This window comes from Echinops telfairi, unplaced genomic scaffold (assembly GCF_000313985.2).
Source record: "Echinops telfairi isolate 266 unplaced genomic scaffold, ASM31398v2 ScPeMD7_18;HRSCAF=68, whole genome shotgun sequence".
Taxonomy (NCBI): Eukaryota; Metazoa; Chordata; class Mammalia; order Afrosoricida; family Tenrecidae; genus Echinops; species Echinops telfairi.
The window spans coordinates 91,252,239-91,274,425 of record NW_022103915.1 but is presented as its reverse complement, the minus strand read 5'-3'; the positions used below and the strand labels follow the sequence as shown (position 1 = coordinate 91,274,425).

General features: G+C 38.8%; 1 protein-coding gene across 1 annotated transcript in view; it reads left to right on the top strand.

Annotated features, from left to right (window-relative positions):
* The window catches only part of AQR (aquarius intron-binding spliceosomal factor), a 104,753-nt gene that overhangs the window by 47,737 nt on the left and 34,829 nt on the right, over nt 1-22,187 (top strand). Inside the window, exons 15-22 of the mRNA XM_045287672.1 lie at nt 2,285-2,426; nt 4,713-4,891; nt 8,977-9,144; nt 10,466-10,635; nt 12,737-12,978; nt 14,990-15,136; nt 16,015-16,084; nt 19,545-19,655. Coding sequence (XP_045143607.1) covers nt 2,285-2,426; nt 4,713-4,891; nt 8,977-9,144; nt 10,466-10,635; nt 12,737-12,978; nt 14,990-15,136; nt 16,015-16,084; nt 19,545-19,655 — 1,229 coding nt within the window. The remainder of the gene's footprint in view (nt 1-2,284; nt 2,427-4,712; nt 4,892-8,976; nt 9,145-10,465; nt 10,636-12,736; nt 12,979-14,989; nt 15,137-16,014; nt 16,085-19,544; nt 19,656-22,187) is intronic.

Genomic DNA, 22,187 nt, shown 5'->3' with positions numbered 1-22,187 from the left:
TCATTTAGAGGCAAGAAATATCTTCTTATTTTTCTTTTTTTCAGTGGTCATTGGTGCTAAATGCTAAGACTGAGTAATTCCTCAAGTGTTACAACCTAGAAGAAAGACACTATTTCTGTTCAGCACTATAAAATCAAATGTCTGTAGCCCGAGTTACCCTTTTCATATAATGCCAAGCTTTCTTGGCTGCTCAAGAAACTGTTCTTGAGTTGTGTTGGAAGCCATCTAGAGCGATCACAATTAGTCCCCAATGATTAACCCGGTCATTTTGTGATGTATTCCTTTTTTCACGGTTGCCGCAAGCTGAGCACTCATTCGTGTGTTTCTTTTGTTAGAAGGCATGTCGTTGAGTTCACTTTTGTAAGTTGGAGAAGAATTTGATAGTCGTTTAACAAGAATTGCTTCTTTTAGCACCAGAGAACTTATTCTGGGTATTCTCTATGGGTGTGCTTAAACCAGCTGTTTAGTTAGGCATCCAGAATAATTTCTGGGTTATTCTACATATTTGAGTGTAGCACACTAATAGCTTTTGGGTATGTATACTTTTACACGTGTATGTAAGTCCATGGGGAACCTTATCTGTTATCTTAGATCCATCAACCTCAGGCCTCAAAAAGAGAGTTAGGTGATAAGTCAGAATTTACCCAGGTAAATTATGTAATGTTTTGTATATTGGTGTTCTTGTTCTTAGGAATATTGTGCGATCCAGTCTCACAATTGAATGGGTCCTTAGAAGGACGTGTGCGATTAAGGAAAAATAAATAGGACAGAAAAAAATGTAAATAAATAAGTACAGGGGCTCATCTTCGATGTTGGGATAAGAGTAGGAGAGCTAGTTTATATAGTGGTGAGCCATGCAAGGCATCATTAGACACATCTACAGTAGATAGGGCAAAGTGAATCTGAGATACCTGATGCACTTTTAAGAGAACACCTCAAAGGAAATGTGGTAGGCCAGTGAACCATGATGTCAGGTGGTGCCAGTCGACTACTCCTTAAGAGTAGTGAACAGAGCAGGAACACATGCTATTAAAGATAAGCATCCTCTTCCTCTTACCAGTGTGTGTGAGAAACCAGGCGAGAACCTACCCTCTTACCGAGGGTATGTGTGAAGAACCTGCTTCCTGGAGAAGTCTGTGCATTGCACTTCACTATAAGTACTGGGCAACCCAGGACCAAGGAGAAGCTGACTCCTAGTGGTAGGGAAATGGAGAGGGACTGCTTTTAAGATAGGCATCTTTCAGCTGAGCAGTGATCACCCTTAAAGATAACTTGACAGCATCTTAAAGGAGGGCAGTTGTGGAGAGAAATCTTTCTCTCTCTCTGTGGAAGTCTTCTTTCCCTTGAGTGGGTCTTCCAAACCCTGTGGTCAGGAGTGTGATTAGGCCACTTACGTTTTCATCCAGGTTCTCAGTTTCCCAAAGTTCATTGTTGCTTCTGACTCCAGACGAGATGGATAAGGGTAATGAAAAAAAAGATTCCCAGTCTGATATGTTCTGAGTTTGGTTATTTTTTATTTTATTTTTTTTAATCATCTGCTATAGCTAGTGATGTTTGTTCAGTTATTACCCCAGGGAAATAGTGTGTTAAATGAGGATAAAGAAAAATATTGTTCATTACTATAGTCAGTAAAGGGATAGTAGCTTATGTATAACTGATACCTTGTCCTTAAAATTTAGCCAGAAGGCATCGGCTAAGAGTACAGTAGTAATCATTGGAGGTCAGTGGATCCATTGTAATGCGCTAAATCAGTTTTTATGGTACATTTTTCATGGATTAGGTTAAAGCTGTAGTAAGTACTTCCTTCAGGGTTTGTCATATAAATGAGGTAATTAAAGAAAATTTAGCTATTTGAGATTTTATTAACTTTGGATACCTTTAAATACATTTTAGAAACAGTTTGCTTCTGAGTCATTGATAGATAGATTTTATATCTATTAATGAAACTCATCCTTACCCCTAATTCCTGGGATTTTTATGTGAAAATGTAAGAATTTTTCACATAAAATGAACATTTTTATGTGAAAATAGAAGTTGTGTTCTAGTTTTTGTGTGAATATAAAGCTAATAATTATCAAATGGGAGTGGGCTCTGAGAATTTCATGGAAAAGCAGAATTAAACGATGGAATTTTTCTGTGAACCTTTTGAAGGCCCATTATATGCTGTAGTTCAGGTATCATTAAATTAGATTCCTATCAAATTTGTGGTACCAGTTTTTAAATAAATAGAACAGATGTGTGATTGAAATGCTGATTCAGATATGGATGTTGTTTTCATTTTCAGGCTGTCTTGCTCTTCCCAAGTTGAATTTGCAGTTTTTGACTCTTCATGACTACCTCCTCAGGAACTTCAATCTCTTCCGCTTGGAGTCTACTTATGAAATTCGACAGGACATCGAGGACAGTGTTAGCAGAATGAAGCCCTGGTGAGTACATGGCAAACAGTGGCTGACATACTCTCTCAGCAACCTCCTCAGTGTGTTGGAGATAACACACCTGACATGAAGTCGCCCTCTGCAATACGAGCTACCTGCCATTTGACAAATGATTTCACGTGAATTAAAATATCAAAAGTGTTACAATATGAAATGTGAATATAAGCCGTTTGGGGGTGGGCCTGCATTCCTGGGAGTCCAAGAAGGACGGTCACTGTGCCAGGGCAGGGGTGGGAAGAGACAGTGTCAAAAGTATTGGACGTTTGTGAAAAGTATTGAGAGAGAAAGAGGGGCGTGGGTTGGCCTGCCGCCGACCAGCATGGGGCAGGACAGTTTAAGTAGTGGGCGAAGCTTATAGTAAAAGGGTTTCCTACCACCCCAACTGTTCCTGCAACCTTTCTAAAAGACTTGTCAGACGGTGAGGGTGAACATGAAGAGCATTACGTGGATGTCACAGATTTCCTTGAAGAGACAATATCATCAGGAATTATTTGGGGGCCCAGTTAAGTCGATGCATTTATTTCAGGAATTACTGCTTCATCTCGACTCCCCACCTGCTAGCCGATGTCTAGCATTCCTTTAGTCAAAAAGGAGCTTTCATCTTCATTAGTTTTTGTAGGCCTCTGGACATTACAAGATTGGAGAAAGCTAATTTGACTTTTTGTTGGCAAATGCTCTTCATTCCCAAATTACTAAATATCAATTGATGTAAATAAGTTTCTATATATCAGGAGTGACTACAACCGATACATTTTATTCTAGAAATGATTTTTTATCACACCGTGCATAAATAAACCATTATACTGCCTTCTCTCTGAAAGACTGACTGTGTTTTGAATGTGAAATGACTCAGGTATCTTCCAGGCTTTTCTCATTGCTAATTATAGAGAGCTACATGGATACTATGATTATGGTCTATTTTTCTCTCCTAAATTTTATTTCATATACAGTTCTATTTTTTAATTATTATGTGAAAAGTTATTTCGGGTGAGATTCTAAAACACAGCATTTAAGGGAAAGTATTTTTGACTTAATAATCAGTTGAGTCAGTAGGCTGGCTAGCAGTGTGAAATTTGTATACCACTGGTGAGCATCCCTACCCACAGTTCTGCTCAAATTACTGCCCCTTGTTTGGGGAGTGCTTAATCAGAAAACTTGCATAAGTGTATGGTTACCTTACATTGATATGTCTGGATTCTGAGCCTAATTTTGGCCATTTTAGAAACTGGGGGTTTATTAACTAGCAATTCAAATACAGCTCACTTATATTTTACTTAACGGCTAAATAAAACCAAAATTCCATCTAATCTGTTATGAAACAAAAAAAAAAATTTTTTTTTTTTTGGTTACACCTTTTTCAGTAGAGTGGAGAAAATGACACTTTTGGTGTTAACCCTCGCATATTTTAATAAAGCTTTAAAATCCTTGTTCCTGATAGACCCTCATTCGAACCTGCTAAAAACGATGAGGCATGAAAGAACGAGGCTGCCTCGTTTTCATGGCTTTCGTTTCAGTGATAGTAACTTTTCCAGTGTTTTATTGTGACACAGACAGCCTTTACCTTAGAATGTGATTTCCTTTTCTTTGTTTAGTCATTGTAAACTTGCTGCTTTTGATATTGCTTTCCAATTCTGTAGTGTTGCTGAAGTGTTTTGATGTGGATGTTCCATTTGCACTGTTTGATGTAAAAACAGTGTCACTGGTTCAACTGTGACCTAGGAGAAGAAAGGACTCTGGGGTGGTCGGAGTCGGTTACTTAGCTCGCTTGATTCTCTTCTTCCGACCCATGACAGCATCTTTTACATAGCTTACATCTTGGCCTCCAAATCAAGGTGCTTGCTGGTTTTCGTTTATTTTCAGATGTATTTTGAATCAGATTATAGAAATATATGACAATAAGATAAAAATTCAAACAGTTGCAATTGTATTGGTAAAGAGAAACAAGGATAGAAACCTAAACATCTTATTAATAGTCCTGTATTATTTCTTTCTTTGATAAAGGGATTCCCCTCCAGAATGAACTTGCATTTACTGTGTCTAACCGTTTTTGCAGGGACTTTATTCCTCTCTATTGGCTTCCTTTTTTGTACCATGAGCTGTCTATACTCCCTATATATCGAGGCTTAGATTTTTCCTCTTAAGTTCTGAAATAGATGTGAAATAAATGTTACTAACATTAAGGTGTAAATACTCTAAGCCTGTGTTATTGCTGGCTCGGTTCACATGCGAAGATGGAGAGTGTTATTTCTGTCTCATGTCCGTGTTGTCGGCTTTCAGGCAGTCGGAGTATGGCGGTGTCGTGTTTGGTGGCTGGGCGAGAATGGCCCAGCCCATCGTGGCTTTCACCGTCGTTGAGGTCGCCAAGCCAAACATAGGTGAAAACTGGCCAACGCGCGTCCGTGCCGATGTTACCATCAATCTGAATGTCAGGGATCACATCAAAGACGAATGGGAAGGTAATTTCCTATTTCAAGAGTGAAATCACCTCTTGCCTTCTTCTAAATAGTCTTTCACTTAGAGCCTCAGCAAAGCACTTTTACTAAATGTCATACCTTTTGAAACTTTTATTAGATTTTATCCTTAAAATATTATGTGTAAATGTCAATTGCTTTTCTAATTGTTGCTACTGAAAATACCAAGGATCATACAAGAGTAATTAAATGCCTTAATGCTGGAATAAGAAGGACAACTGTCATGCACGTCAGTGTTTTGAGAACTTCAGCTGGCAGAGCTGATAAGCCCAAGCCCAAACTACTACTATAGAGTCACTGCTTCTCAGCCTGTCCTATAGGACCGGCTAGAGCTGCCCCTGGGGCTTCCAAGGCTAGACATCTTTACAGGAGCAGAACGTCTTGTTTCTCTTCCACAGACCAACTGCGGACCCGCCCGGTAAGCAACCCACCACACCACCACACTCCTTTTATAGAACTGATGGAGTAGTTTGGGTCTTAAATGTTTTTAAATTAATATTTATGGATTTGTAGGATCACTGAAAGAAGGAGAATAAACAAATCTATCTCTGAAGAAGTACAGCCAGGGTGCTTCTTAGAAGCAAGTTCGTGAGACTTTGTCTCATATACTTTGAACATATTATCAAGAAAAGAACATCATTTTTTGATAAAGTAGAAGGGCAGTGAAAGTGACTCAAAAGCGCCACCCTATTCACAACATCCCCCAAAATAATAACGTATAATGTGCACATGCCAAGCGAGTAAGGCAGATTGCCACTTTTCAAATGATGAAAGCAGCCAAAGTGAAGAAAATACACAATTTGTGGTAAATAAAGGTGCAGATATTGAAATTGAACAACTTTGAAAGGGAGTCCAGTCAAACAACTCAGAAAGAAAGAGCGGTTTCTTTGCGCCAGAGGAAGGAATTAGAGAATGGAAGAGCTCACATTGCAGTGTCCTGAAGCGTCAACTACCACTGCGGAGTACTGTTCTTCACCAGCAGCCTTTATGGAGGCAAGGACTGTACCACAATTTTGCTTCGGCGCAGACATAGCCACAGCTGCTGTCGCGGGGCATCAGTCGAAATACAGATCGCACATGTGCCTGAACAGTGCATGAACGGATTCTTAGTTAGCATTTTTATATTTTTCTCCCAGCTGTCTGGGAGCTCTTGCTGCCGCCCTGCTGTGAGAAACAGTCGCTGGTAGGTTTTCATTCTTTCCACCTTCTTGGCATTCTAGAAGGAGAAGGATAGGCCCTCAGTGTATCAGTTTTCTAAAATGACTGCTCCTGATGAAGTTGTTTATGACCATACAGATCTGAGGCTCTATTCTTCATAGGATTCTGAAGGGCTCCAGCCACCAAACTGGCCACATGCTCAACAAGTGGTCACTGTGGGGGGTTGAGTTTGTGACAGATTGTCCTTGTGGCGCCCATAAAAAGTTACAGTCTGATAAATCACACATCCAGAATAAGGTGTACCTTTATTATTTCATGATGAGGGAGCCCTGGTGCCACGTGGCTCAGTGATCACGCTCATGAAAGGTCAGCAGTGGGCATTAGCCACTCCCCAGGAGAAAGATAAGAGCACTCTCCTTCTGTTAGATTGATAGCCTTGGAAACGCCATGGGGCAGATCCATTTTATTTTACAGGGTCACTCTGAGTCGGAAGTGACTCCCCGCCAGTAGGTGTGGTTTTTATTCTTCTTGAGCCTCCAGAAATTAGGAGCTGGAGGTGATCTTGTGCTTGTTATTTCTTGAAGTTTAAGGAGGCACTAAAATAAACATTGTTTCGCACAGTGGATAATAAGCTAAGATAATTATCTGCTATCCCCTGAGGTAGTACTGGTTGGAAATAAATTCAAAACAGAAGACTCCTGTGTTAGTCCTGGTGGACTAGAGAAACAAAATCATAGACACACATATGTGTGTAAGGGAGAGGTTTATATACAAGAGCAATTGAACATTGAGAAAACATCCCAGCCTAGTCCAGATCAAGTCCATAAATCTGACTTTAGCGCATATGTCTGACAGCAATCCATAAAGTTGTCTTCAGCCTCATGAAACACATGCAATGAAGCCAAATGCAGATGATCACAGGCCCGTGGGTACAAAGTCTTTGGATCCAGTGGCATTGTAAGCATCTCAGAGCTGGCAGGGGTCTCTATGTGGCTTCTCCAGCTTCCGTGGTCTGGTTGCTTCCACGTGGCATCTCCTCCGGGGTGCCTCACAGGAAGTCAGCCTTGTCAGTAGAGAGTCTCCAAGGGAATAAACCGAGAGAGATAGTGGCTCCTGCCTCCAAGAAGGAATTACCAGATTTCCTAGAATTCTCAGAAGGCCAGGCCCACACAGAAGTGTCTTTGGCTATCTCCACATTGACAGCCTAGACTCTACCCCTGCACTCTTAATCCTTAAATTGACACCAGATTAGGTGACTACCACAACCCCTTAAAGGAATTGACAGCTGACAGCGAGTAAAATCCTAACGGAACCGAACCCCTCTATAACTTTGGAAGCTGCTGGGCCATCTGTTTTTGTTCTTTTTGTCCCTTTTCTTTTAAACACAGGTCCCCTGGCAGGAGGAGAAGTAGCGTGATATATTTTGGTGGACAGGATAGGGATCCACAGGTGGACAGGATAGGGATCCACAGGGTGTTGTGAGCTGTATGATTATGATGGAGCATGGTGGGGAGAGAGATGTTTTATGGAAAGCCAGTGTGCAAGTTCTGGCCCTGTATTGATCACAGGTGGAGTAACAAAAATGAATGATCCAAAATAAGAGAGTGATTCTGTAAATAGTGGTGAATATTATAAAAACAGTAGTTTTGGACAGTCTTATCCCTTCATAAAAGAATGAAGCTTCAGTCCTTTTGTTTTACCTCCAATTAAGAATTAAGACCAAAATGCTGGAATTCTGTTCCACAAGGCCCATTTAGAATGAGGTGACTGCAGATGGTTGGAAGGAGCAAAGTAGAAGAGCACATTGTAATACAGGCCTTTTTAATTACGATGTGTCACCTGAAATCATCACTTAAGCAGAGGGAAGAAAGTCTTTTTGGTATTGCCAAAACGTGACTCCTACAGTGATTGGTCGGGACTCAAGGACTTCTCAGGACCAGCTCTCAGCGCTGATGAGTTCGGTTCTGCAGCTGAGAAACCAGCCAATCAGCTCAACAGCTGTTTCTCTTACCTCATTGGCTTTCGTGCTCTTTCTTTTTTGCATAGAATTTTCTGGGAAATAAGAAAGACAATAGTATGATTCAGAGTTACCCCCTAGCTTTACCCCCACTTGAAGCTTTCTCCAAATGAGCACAAACATGAAGGAGCTTTGAAAAGTTCATGGAAAAACTGCAATTAAAAGGTAAACTTATTTTCCCACAAACTTTTTGAGGCCCCCTCTTATACAGTGGTTGTTATAGTGTTCGTCATTGCTAATTTGATTTAGTTCTCTATCTTGTACGCAAGGTATGATTGTTTAAATGTACATTTATATCTATAGTCCATGGAAATGGGTCAGACAGATGAAACTAAATGGTGTGATGTTACATGCTGCGAGGTCTGATTCTCAAAAGTTGAATCAATTGCTGAGTGTAACAACTGAGAAGCTGGGAACTTTGACACAAGTCTCCTGTTTGTTGACTCTCACTTACAAGCATCTTCAATATTTGAAACTATATTCCACAGATGATGTCTGTAAGCAGTCCTTTGTTACTTTCGACTGGACTCTTTAGTGATGTACAGTTAGGCAGACATTGGAATCATGCTGATGAATAGAAACCTACTAAATATGACGTATGATATGGATGGTTATATTCCAACCATAGTTTTAGTTACTTAGAATGAAAAGCATTTAATGTCAGTGTTATAGCATGCTTTTCAAGACTTATTTAGGTATCTTCTCATGGCATAAGAGCTTCTAATTTCAATAATAAAGAAAAAATAAGTTTTACTCTCAAACTGAGTATTAACGATTATATGAAAGCCCATAAGAGTGTTACAGTGCAGGTATTATTTCTGTTGCCAAGGGTATTAGGATGAAAATTAAAAAAAAAAAATTCTAATTAGTGTAAATATCTTGTATGTTTTGCCAGGTCTTCGTAAGCACGATGTATGCTTTTTAATTACTGTGCGTCCCACGAAACCTTATGGCACTAAGTTCGACCGGAAGAGACCTTTTATTGAGCAGGTTGGCCTGGTTTATGTCAGAGGCTGTGAAATCCAGGGCATGCTGGATGATAAAGGACGTGTCATTGAAGATGGTATGGTGATTTATGTTTCTCAGAATGTCTTCTATTTTTACTTATGTGATATTTTTAGTTGACTTTTATACTAAAGAGAAACAAAGTGCTGTGGATAAAATATATGTGGGGTATTTACTGATCCAGCTTTAGAAATAAGTAATAGGGCTTCAGAGTTTCTATGTTAGATAATAGAAAGGACAGTGCCTTTTGAAGTTATGTTCAAGCCATTTTTTATTGTTTAAGACTGCTGAAGAAAATCTTTCAAATGCTTATAATTGTGCAAACTTTTATCGAGTTGGGGTATACTTGCTAATGCTTCCTTCTCACGTTGTGCTGAGTTGATTTACTACAGCGGTGACTCTCAGATTGGGAAGGAGCTTGTCCTGTTTTTGGGAATGTGTGCTATATTTAAGCTGTCAATGGGTGTGGTGGGCCGAGGAGTGTTGAGCAATTGGCACTTGGTGGGTGGGGCCCAAGGGTGCCGAACATCCTGTGATACTCGGTACAGGCTGATAGGAGGAATGGTCCGAACAAAGATGCCAGCGTGGCCCCGTTTAAAATTGTCTTGATAAAGTTAGCCGGCTCTGTGACTATTTTTAATTTTATGTTATGGACAGCACTTGTTAAATGTTTTAATAAAAATTTTTATTGTAAATTGTGGAGGGGTTCACCTTTCAGATCATCCACTTTGTATTCTATATTTAAATTGCTAATCAAACTCCTTAATAGTTTCCCCTTACTTGCGCCTTGCTTTGATTTCTTATATTTATCACTAATTGTCCCTTTGAAATCCTCTCTTATGTTACCCTGATTCTCCCTGTAATACTTCTTATTATAACAACATCCAGGATCAGTGGTCATTTGAAAGTTCAGTCACTAAACTCCTCTTGAAACTTTAATCAGCTTCTACCAGCTATACTTTGAAAATGGCACTGTTACTGAATTTAATGGTTGGGCCACTCTTCTTACTAGCACTAGGAAAGAAATGCAAGATGAGCGGACTAGGCTAAGGCCACGTAATAGGAGTGATATTTATTGAGTGCTTGCTCTACGTAGGAGCTACGAATGATTGGCACAAGTAAAGATAGGGTCTTTGGCTCCTAAGAACTACTATTGAGGGTAAAGCCAAAAAATCACAGTTGAAAACAGCCATAATAAATATCCCATGGTTGTGAAGGGAAGAAATAGTAAGAATTTGCCGAATGGAGACAAAGAACCTCACTATTTAGAATTTGAAATAGATGAGGAAAGAGGGTATTACAGTTTGTAGAAAAGGAATACTCATGTTCTGTGACATTTGGAAAGTATCTTCTTTAACAGCCTTTTTCAAAATGTTCAGGACCTGAACCCAGACCCAATCTTAGAGGAGAGTCAAGGACATTTAGAGTATTTTTGGATCCAAACCAGTATCAGCAAGATATGACCAATACTATCCAAAATGGGGCAGAAGATGTATATGAAACTTTCAATGTAATAATGAGAAGAAAACCGAAGGAAAATAACTTTAAGGTAATATTTGGTCTATATTACTCTAAGCCAGTGGTTCTTCACCTGTGGGTCGCGACCCCTTTGGGTGTCAAACAACACTTTCAGAGGGGTCGCCCAGTTCATAACAGTAACAAAATTCGTTATGAACTGCAATGAAAGTAATTTTATGGTTGGGGGGTCACCACAACATGAGGAATTGTTTTAAAGGGTCACGGCATTAGGAAGGTTGAGAACCACTGCTGTAAGCGCTGTGTTGTAATTGAGTGGTTCTGAAGACGTGAATGCGGGTAAGAGAAACACCTGTTGAGAACCACTGCTTTTATATGAGTCAAAGTATTCCGCTTGAGATCTTAACATAGAGAGTAGATACACAAACTTAAGGCAATTCATTTGCTAAAGCTATCTTTTTAAACAGTTTAAAGGCAAATGTAAATGAATCCAGGTTTTGTTCTGAAAGTCAGTCCTCATTTTTGCTTTTTGTATATTACTTAGTGAACCAATATGAAATGAAGAAAATGTCTTGCCTGCTTGCTTACTGAGTCTTCTTTAATAAGTGAAAAATAGAGGCTTATTTCCAAATTCCTTTTAAGAATAAAGATGAGAAACCTCAGTGCTCTGGGTTACTCTCTGATACGGTGTTTTTATACTTTACTCATTAGTTGGGAGAAAGTGTATCTGAGAGCAAGTGAGTTTTAATTTTGTGATGACTTTGAGGGAGGAAGCGATGCTAATAGAGGGGAGGTTTTAGAAATTATTATTTGAAAGTATGAAATTTATCCATTGAGCACGGTTTAGCATTTTATAACATTCGGCTTTTGCAAAGGAGTGCCTTTCTTTTTTCTCCTCTCCAAATCACTGCTTTTTATTATAGTTCTCATCACTTTATTACCTTGTTTATCCATTGCTATGATTAAAAAACAAAGAAACCAAACCTCATGGACAAAGGAACTGAGTTTTAAACTAAGTAGTACAGATTATGTTCTGTACTAATTCTTGCTTATTGGTATCCATCTCTTTCACCTGTGTTCCCATTGTGTCTTGTAATATTCCTTACTATCTGCTACAATCTGTTGCTGTGTATTAGATTTAAAGACATATCTTTTCTGACCGCTAAGAGCTGTAATTTCCTTACAGGGGACACCCCTCATCTTTTCCATCAGTGCTTTGTCAACATACTCATTTATCCAGCCGTTCAGTCATCTGCTTTTAAGCCATTTTAGATCATATGAAAATTTTACTCTAGTGGCGATTAGACAAATGACAAACACCTCACCAGGTACATGAACAAGAGTATTTCAAGTAGTCGTAAGTGCAGGAAAGTATTTTACTTTTGAAAATTGAATTGTAAAGCATTTATGCTATAAAAATGGTTTGAAATCAATAGCCTAGCCTCCTGCTTACCATATGTGGAACAGATAGGTCACTCTGGAGAAATGGTGATTGGGAAGTCTAAGAATTTGCCTTGGCTTTGGGAATTACTTTTGGCAATATATGTATTTACTATATTATTTTAATTCTATTGTTTGAAATTTATTTTCCGTTGTCTTCATCTTTGTCATTTTGTTCACTGTGTGTTTATTTCTGATTTCAAAATATGCATTAAGGTGCTGCTCTGTGTATGTGTGTGTGTGTTAGCATGGATGGATTATAGAATATAGAAGGAGTCTTCCAAGAGTTTTTGGGGAAAATGGAATTTTTCCATGAACTTCTCAAGGGCCTCTCATAAGGATATAAAAGCTCTAGGGGTTTCTCAGAAGAAGCATGGAAAAGGCTTTTTCCGTGATATTTTCTTACTGTTATGTTGGCCTTAGTTGGAACTCCAGCCTCCCCACTAGCAGTCCATTGGTCAACTCATTTAAGACGTTCTGTCTAAATGAACTTCTAATGGATAGACTATCCGTGCTAAGTTTGGTCTTTTGTTTAACTCATTGTATGGTGTCAGCTGAAAATATAGCTGTTGATTCAGTCTAGCCAAGCACCTGTCAGCAGGAAGAGCTTCTTGCCCTGAAACAATCAGGAATGCTGGGGCTGGATTAGTGTACCGCCAGCCCTGCATTCCAGTGAAGTGCAAATGCTGGCGCTGTCTCGTCGACACAAACCGCTTCTGTCCTTCTGTTGACAGGCTGTGCTGGAGACCATTCGGAACCTGATGAACACAGACTGTGTGGTACCTGACTGGCTGCATGACATCATTTTAGGTTATGGAGATCCAAGCAGTGCACATTATTCAAAAATGCCCAATCAGCTTGCCACCCTGGATTTCAATGACACATTTCTCTCCATTGAACATTTGAAGGCCAGTTTTCCTGGTCATAATGTGAAAGTTACTGTGGACGACCCAGCTCTGCAGATACCGCCTTTCAGGTAAAGCCAGGCTGCATCTACTCATCATGTTGTCATCAGTCCCAGGCCTTCAGTAAGGTTGAGGTCCTGAATCTGGACTTTATTTTGACTAGTTCCTGATGGAGCAGTTATTTAAAACCGCAAGAAAAATGGTGTCATGCCTTACCGACGGGTCAGTAAATACTTGTTGATTCAAAAGTAATACATGAACATATTTACAGCAATTGACTGAAGAAATGTGTTCTTGTGTTTTATGGTATATTCCTTAATTAGAACACATAACCATGTGATAAAAACAAGCTTTTTAAAGGGAAAATTTAATATTAATAATTTAGTTATATTTAATGTCAAATGAGCCTTGGTTTTAAAATTTGAGTAGCACTAGAACACAGTACCCCAAATAGTTGCTTCCTGTGCATTAATGGCACAGCACTCAGTACGTCTATGGTGGTAGCCCAGACCTGGCTTTCTCTGCTGGAAATTAAAACATACAGTTTTCAGGGAGCTGTTAAACAGAAATACAAGGAGACTTCAAAAAAGGAATACATGGAAAAATGGAATTCAAAGATAAGAGAATTTTTCCATGAACTTTTTGAAGCCCCCTTATAGTAATTATGTATAATTTTAAAGAATGTGATTTTTACCTTCAAAACTTAGTCTTCCATTGTATTTTTCTACTTTTTAATCTTTTCACCCCTTCTGCCATGTATCGGGTCACATTATACATGAAAAGCATAACTTTTCATGTAATGCTCCTGATTGCTACCTCTCAGACCCTATGATGATGACTCGAATTCGACCTTGCAAATCTGGCTAGACCAGAGGATGTACACTGGTACAGATAGGAACTGAAAATACAGGGACTCCAGGGCGGATGAGCCCTACAGGACCAGTGGTGTGAGTAGTGATACTGGGAGGGTAGAGGGAGAATGGGTTGGAAAGAAGGAACCGATTACAAGTAACTATGTGTGACCTCCTCCCTGGGGGATAGACAACCAAAAAATGGGTGCAGGGAGACGTCGGACAGGGCAAAATATGACAAAATACCAATTGATAAACTATCAAGGGCTCATGAGGTGTTTCTCTTACCCGCATTCACGTCTTCAGAGCCACTCAATTACAACACAGCGCTTAGAGCAGTGGTTCTCAACCTTCCTAATGCCGTGACCCTTTAATACAGTTCCTCATATGGTGGTGACCCCCCAACCATAAAATTATTTTCATTGCAGTTCATAACGAATTTTATTACTGTTATGAACTGGGCGACCCCTCTGAAAGTGTTGTTCGACCCCCAAAGGGGTCACGACCCACAGGTTGAGAACCGCTGCCTTAAAGCCTTGCTATTCTAGGTGTGTCACAACAAGACTCTAGCATACCCTCTTTAAAAAAGGATTTTTTTTTAAGCATCAACTCATGGAGCCCTGGTGACATAGTAGTTAAACTCCTTAGGAAGAAGATGTGACAGCTTGCTCCTATAAAGATTTAGAGCCTGGGAAACCCTATGGGCAGAGTTCCACTCTGTCCTTTATGGTCAACATTAGTCAAAATGTATTCAGAATCAGTGGGTTTGGTTTGGGGTTTTTATTCCCTAAAAACTAGGCTACCTGTACTGGAGCCTCTATTGCTTCTTTCTTCCCGCTGTGTATTCCGTTCCCATCTTTGTTACGTCTGCATTCTCCTAGGCTGATCTTAGATGATACTTCTCTCACGAGACACCATGCCTCTTGTGAGTAAACAGTCGGCACTGTGCAGAGCACTTTACAGTGCATGTGATGTAACTATTTCTCCTTTGGGCCTTCCTTAATCAGGTTACTTTTTCTGATTCAACCATCTTTTAAATTTTTTCAGAACTCGTTTTAGTGCTTGTAAATCTGCTTTATTTAAGAGTTTATGTACAGATAAGGAAGTTTTTCAGGCCAGCTTTGTGACCCACTCATGATTATCTTCCATAGATTGTCATGCACAGTATCTAGGTAGGTGCTCAGGAGATTGCTGTGAATGGCAAAAATGAACAAGGATTTTGGTCTTACAGGATCACGTTTCCGGTCAGAAGTGGAAAAGGGAAAAAAAGGAAAGATACAGATGGGGAAGATGAAGACACTGAAGAGGCAAAAACCTTAGTTGTTGAACCTCATGTCATTCCTAACAGAGGACCATATCCCTACAACCAACCCAAACGGTAATTGTACTGCCTGTGCTGAGAGAGTTTCTTTAAAATGGATTAGTAATATTTTTAAAATTCTCAATTTTTTGAAAACTTCAAGAGGCTTCTGTTTCTGTAAACCTCTTTTTTTTTTCTATCTTGTTAACCAGCTGAGTACATCAGACATTTGTGGCCATTCTGTGGTCATGATATTTCGAAAAGAACTATATTCAGGGTACTGTGAGAAATCTGGGTTGTGAGTTGGGTTGTTCACCGCAAGATCAGCAGTTTAAAACCACCAGCTGCTCCATGGGAAAGTGTTACAGGGGCAGTTCTGTCTGTTTTATAGGCTGCGGGGAGTCTGAGTCGACTCGGTGGCAGTGAGTTATGAGAAACAGGGTCACTACAAGTGAGAATTGACTGGATGGCAGTGAGTTTGTTTGGCTTATGAGAAGTAACTATGAGAGAACTTCTTTAATCTGAGCACTTCAAGGTCCTGTGTGACGTGTAGCAGCAGCACTCAACACGTGTGTGCCATCCCTAATAAAATAACCGTAGACTTGACAGTAGATTGGGAACTAAAGCTTTGGCGCTCTAAATGAGGTCAAGGCTGGGTCATGTGTATTCAAAAACAACCATAATCTTCCTTTTCATAAGGTTTAGTCAGTTATAACTATTCATGGAGGGCAAGCGGGAGGTCATCCAGAAGAGATGGACTGCGTTGAAATACATAGGAAGGAGCTTCAGAGAGTTCATAGAAAAACCTTAGTGTCTTTACCTTCTACTTCTCCTTGAAATGTTTGAAGCCTCCTCCCACAGAGTAGATGTTTCGACCTCGATCATTTGTTATGTAGATATCTGCTGTGTGTCATCCGTACGTTTAACGAACATTTTGTCTACTGTTTCGTTTGCAGGAACACAATTCAATTCACTCATACACAGATAGAGGCTATCCGTGCGGGTATGCAGCCTGGGCTGACCATGGTAAGAGAGTTACTGTTCTTCGTGCTCTTAGTTGATTACGACTAGAAGTAAGCACCCAGTTGCCAGAGTGTGTTCCAGTGAAGCGCACCACTCGATGGAATTCAATTGCTTGTTTCGGTCTTCACAAATATAGTTGTACTGGAACACAGCCATATCCATTTGTTCCTGTACTGTCTAAATCTGTTTTTATAGCAGAGTTGAAGACTTGCGACAGATTGTGTGGTCCACAAAGCCTAAAATATTTACTATCCGGAGCTCTGGTGGTGTGGTGTGGTTTGTATGTTGGGCTGCTAACTAGCTGCGGGGCCTCAGAAACCCCCGGGACAATTTTAGTCAGTCCCATCAGATAGATGTGGTTGGAATTGACTTGATGGCAGTAAGATTTATCTTATTTTTTACAGAAAAAGTATGTTGACCGATAATAGAATTTTTTTTGTTTAATTTTCAAGTATTTGGAGGTTTTCCTCTTCCCGTTACTAATTTCTAATCTAAGCCCATTGAAAACACCATGAGACAATGTTAGAATTTTTACTTTTAAAGAACAGAGAACATGCTTGATAAATTTAATTTCCTGTTTTTTAAATTCCTTATGATTTGTCCTATGGATCAAGGATATGATCTCAGTGAATGTTTGATGTGCACATTCTGCTTTGTGTGATGGAATGTTTTTTAAATGTCAGTTAGATCCATTTGGTTGATAATCTTAGTTCTTCTCTATATGGGGTGATTTTCCACCCAATATTTCAGTTAAATACCGAGACAGAAGTGTTGATATCTGCAACTATAATTGCGATTTATGTATTTCTTTCAGTTCTGTCAGGTTTTTGTTTCATGCATTTAAAGCTTTGTAGATAGGCGCATTCACATTCAAGAGTGTTATGTGTTCTTGGTGAATCGATCCTTTTATCTTCTCATATTAAAGTTTGCTTTGCCTAACATTAAGTAGCCACACTATTTTTTGGTTTTTTGGTTTTTTGGTTTTTTTTCCCCCCTTCATTAGTTTCCTATGTTGATTGCTTTTTTGTCCTTTTTAAAAAATTTTTATTTTTAAATCATTTTATTGGGGGCTCGTACAATTCTTGTCACAATCCGTACATACATCCATTGTGTCAAGCACATTTGTACATTTATTTGTTGCCATCATCATTCTCAAAACTTTTGCCTTCTACTTGAGTGCTTAATATCATTTTCTTGAATGGTCTGTTTCCATCAGTTTACATCCAGCCCACTTATACTTGAAGTGAGTTTATTGTAGACAGTATGTTGTTTTATCCACTCTCACAGGCGTTCTTTTATTTGGAATATTGAGCCCATTGATAATTAATGTATTTTTATATATATTTGGATTTTGACCTACCCTTTTTTTGGTGTTTTACTGTTTCTCCTTCCCTGCCTTATTTTTTGGGTTATTTGAACTATGCAATTAATGGCAATGAAGGACTGTATCTGTTCTTCTCTAGCTTCCCTATTACCATGAGGCAGGGGTCAGACAAGCTTCCATGTTCCATCTTTCTCTACCTGTTCTAACACCACTCCCTCTTCCCCATGCCATTCTACATCTTTGCTGGGTTTGAAAAATATCATTGCAATGGCCATATAGAACTGTCAGACAATACTTGCAATTAGGCTTTACTAGGGAAGTTAGTAGGTTACCTTAAGACAGGATACAGCCAGCAGCCAAGTCTCTGATACTCAAGTCTCTCAGCCACGTGGTAGCCAAGACTCTCCAGTTCCTAGTCTCTCAGCCATTTGGTCCCTAGACCTCTGCTTCCATGGGCCAAGAAGCCAGCTTGCCTGTCACTCTGCCTCACCGTACTATAGTCTTGGGCCAGATAAGGAGAAGATACCCCATCGTCTCGTGGTGCTGCTCCTCTGAGTATCTGTCACAGTCTGTGATGCATCTGGTCTTGGTGGCCTCCACTTCAGACATATCTTGGAGTGCCCTTCTAAGGCCCTTGGGGTTTCTCTCTTTTCTGTTGCCACATCAAAGATAGTCCACCTCCCCCCTTTTAGTCAGCAGGTGATATTGAAAACTGACCAATCCACACTCTTAATGCTATACATATCCTATTTGCATAGTTCCACCCACGCATTTGGTGGGAGTTATAGAGACTTGGGTCTCACTGCCCTTGAGTTGATTCTGACACATAATGAATGACCTTAACGGAGAGGGTAGAACTGTCCTGTGGGTTTCTGAGACTGCAACTCTTTACAGGAATAGAAAGCCTCCTCTTTTTCAGGAGGCTTGGTTGCTGGTTTCAAACTGCTGTCCTTGTGGTTAGCAGCCCAAAGCATAACCACTACAGCACCAGGACCTGAGACTTGGGCAGCAGAGCCATATTAAGAAATTTCATCCTGCTACAAACAGCTCTTAGTGTTCCATTTTAATTTATCTTCTGTTTTTCTTTCTTTCTTATTATTTGTATAGTTATTTTACAAGTGGTTGCTCTGGGAAATTACTTTTCACAATCAATTTAAAGTCCATTTTTTATCACTTCAAATTGAATGAATAATCTTGACCCCCATGTAGGTCGCATTACCTTCTTTTATGCTGTGATTGTCTTTGTATTACATATTCGTACATTGAAGACACCATCAGGCAATGTTAGAATTTTTACTTAAAATTGTCAAACTTAAGAACTGCGGAGGGTAAGACTAGTCTATCCTCGTATTTACGTTGGCGTTTCTCTTGTTCTTCCTTCATTTCCACTACTGAAGTTTTGTTTCCTCTGGGATCAGTTTCTTTCTGAGTGAAGAGCTTCGTTTTTCAGTTGTTTTAGAACAGGCCTGTTTGCTTTCCTCCGCTAAAAAGTCTCTAATTCAGCTTTATCCCTAAAAGATAATGTCATTGGATGTAGATTTCTGAGCTAGCATTTCTTTCCTTTTAGTGCTTTTAAAATGTTGTTTCTCTTCCTTCTGGCTTCTGTTTCTACTGATGACAAATTCGGTCATTTGAAAATCCTTTCATGATATGTAATTTGCTGTTTTTCTCTGGTTGTCTCAAGATTTATTAGCTTTAGTTTTATGCCATTTGATGATGCTTTTTCTGCGTTTGGATTGGGCTTCACTGAGCTGCTTCAATTCGTAGGTTCATGGAGGATTTTTTTGGTCCATATTTGAGAATTTTAATCCATTAGCTAACCGGTCATTTCCCTCCTATATTTTATTCATTTTTTACTCCTTTTATTGCTTTTTGGTTTTTTTCCCCTTCACTACCATTTGTTACTGTCTCACGGATTTGTAATAGTCTTGTTTATTTTCTTTTAATAATGTTTCTGTCTGCTGTTCCAAGTTAAATACTTTCTATTGATCTATCATCAAGAACACTTATACCCTATTCTTTTAATTATGTTATTGAGTTCATCCAGTTACTTTTTAAATTTTGGCTATTTTATTGAAAATTTTCCATTTTCTAAAAATGTGTTTACTTAGTGGTTCACTGTGTGTTTGTTTGTATTAGGTTGTAGGCCCACCTGGTACAGGAAAGACTGATGTGGCAGTCCAAATCATATCCAACATCTACCATAATTTCCCAGAGCAGAGGACATTAATTGTGACTCACTCCAATCAGGTAAATGGCTGCATCTGTGTGGGGGAGGAGAGTGGAAAGGAAGGAGGAATGCCTGAAAGATTTCTCCATGTATGCTCACTGCTTTATAGGGATCACAATACCAGGACAGGCTGACTACTGTAATATTTGCTATTATGTTATTCCTGCATTTTCATTGATTATGAGTCGATTGTAGTGAGAGATTTATAAAAGCAACCTCATAGTTTTCCTAGAAGAGTGAGAAAATAAGGAAAAATTAAGATTATTTGAATATATGGTCAAATATTTGTATTAAATTACAATCCCTTATGGCCCTTTGCCCATGGTAAGCTAGAGCTTTGATTTTAATGTTGGAAACACTAACCTTTAGTAGTAATTTTAATATTGCATTGAATTAAAAACTTTCGTATACATGTGAATATCTATCGTATATGGAAGGACTGTTTCAGGTTACAGGACTAACATGTAAAGCATTTATAAATAGGACTAAAACAAGAAAAACAGGAACACACACACACACACACACACACCCCTTTTTGGTATAATGGCTAATAACAGAATCTTTCCATCTCTTGTGGTGGTCATTCTGATGGGTCACTAATTGTATAGTGAGGAAGGAAGAACTAGTAATTAAAGTTTATGAGCCCTGCTGTCAATCACAACTGGCAGCTCTCTAAGCACCCTGAGACACTATAAAGCTTTCATGCAAAGACTAAACTTTTAAAGGTACATATTTTTTGAGGAGATAAGTATTAACAATAGTGACTTCAACTGACCAGTTTTTTTTTTTAAAGATTAGTCTACAAAAATGTACTGAGTTCTTAGCATATTTTAAAGTTAGTTTTTCCATTGTTCATCAGCTTTCTCTACAGGTTATTAAATAATATTATATAGTCTGTTCAACTGCCCTGTTTTTATACACTTTTTAATTAATTGTGATATTCTGTACAATATACTGAAAATTGGGGGGAAGTTTAGGGGACTTTACCTTGACGGCACTCCTTTTAGAGCAGGATAGAATTGCTTCCAGGGGTTTTCTAATACAGGGTTGCTATGAAATGGATTCAACTTGGTGGCAGTGGATTTGATTTGGTTTACCTTGATAAATAAAAAAACCCAAAATTTAATGCAAAAAAATATTTTCTTCTATAATTGTAACATAAGGTCTTAGATTGAACAAACCATGTGTTGATTATTTTTTCCTTGTGTTGACTATTGCTTTGACATATTTCTAATTTTGTGTTAACTTGATGATTTCTGTAATATCCTTAATGATTGATTTGAATTGCCTAAGTTACAGAATAGTTTATCTTGCAAAAGTAGTTATAAAAAAAAAGGAAAGAAAGAAATGCATTTGTTGCCAAGTTTTCTTGATCTTTGATATTCATATCTTCCTTCTTGATGTCATCAAATTGTTGATTTTTCAGTTTATGAAGTGGATGTGACAGGTCACTATTTGCATATAATTCAAGCAGTTCTGCTTGAATCAGTCTAGTTGTGTGTGTGTGTGTGTGTGTGTGTGTGTTAAATATTTGTGAGATTGTTTGGATAGTAAGGAATACTAAGTGTTCTGAATCTACTGGATTACTTCGTTTTGGATAAGAAGGTCAAGAGTTCATCTAGCAGGGAATTGTTCGGAAATTTTTGTTAACTTGCTCTTTCTGAGTTCTAACGGCCAGAATTGTTAAAACAAAGCATATCTGTATATTACATAACAGATTGTTTAGAAGACTGGGATGTAAACAGGTGTGGATACTAGTGGTAAATTAGTAGTGTTTGAGAAAAGACAGTACTACTACACCTTTCCAAATTCTGAAACTTGTCTTTTTGCCTATTTGTCCAGCCTTATAATTATAGGACTAAATTTGAAGGCTTGGAGATCCTAAATATGAACATTTCATAGGTAGAAGGGGTGACACTTAATTGACTTTCATCAGAATAGCTTGTTGTAAATGACTGCTCTGCTCATCATTATACAGAAAACTTTAGAATTGCAGCCTAAGGTGTGAATGATATACTCAATCCTTCTCCATTGTGGTCCTGTTGAGATTTGTGTATCCTTCCTACACACTTACTGGCTGAAAGTTTTTCGCCAACTGCAAAAACTTCTTTAGTTCTCTATAACCCATGGAAATGCCATGAAACAAAACTCAATGTGACTATTAATTATTTTTAGGAGACCTGGTGTGATGGTTACAAGTTGGGTTGGGATCCCAAAGGTCAGCAGTTTGAAACCACCAGCCGCTCCATGGAAGACAGACAGGGATTTCTTCTCCCGTAAAACATTAAAGCCTCAGAAACTGCAGGGCAGTTCTACCCCGTCTTCTAGGGTCACTATGGGTCAGCATCAACTCGGTGACAGTGACTTTGGTTTTTTGGTGTTAATTACTAAGGAATTGTAACTACTTGGAAATAGCAGCTGAATCAAAGCCTCTTTTATACATTTTTTTTGTAATTTCTTTTTTTTAATCGTTTTATTAGGGGCTCATAGGACTATCATAATCCATACATACATCAATTGTGTAAAGCACATTTGTGCATTCGTTGCCCTCA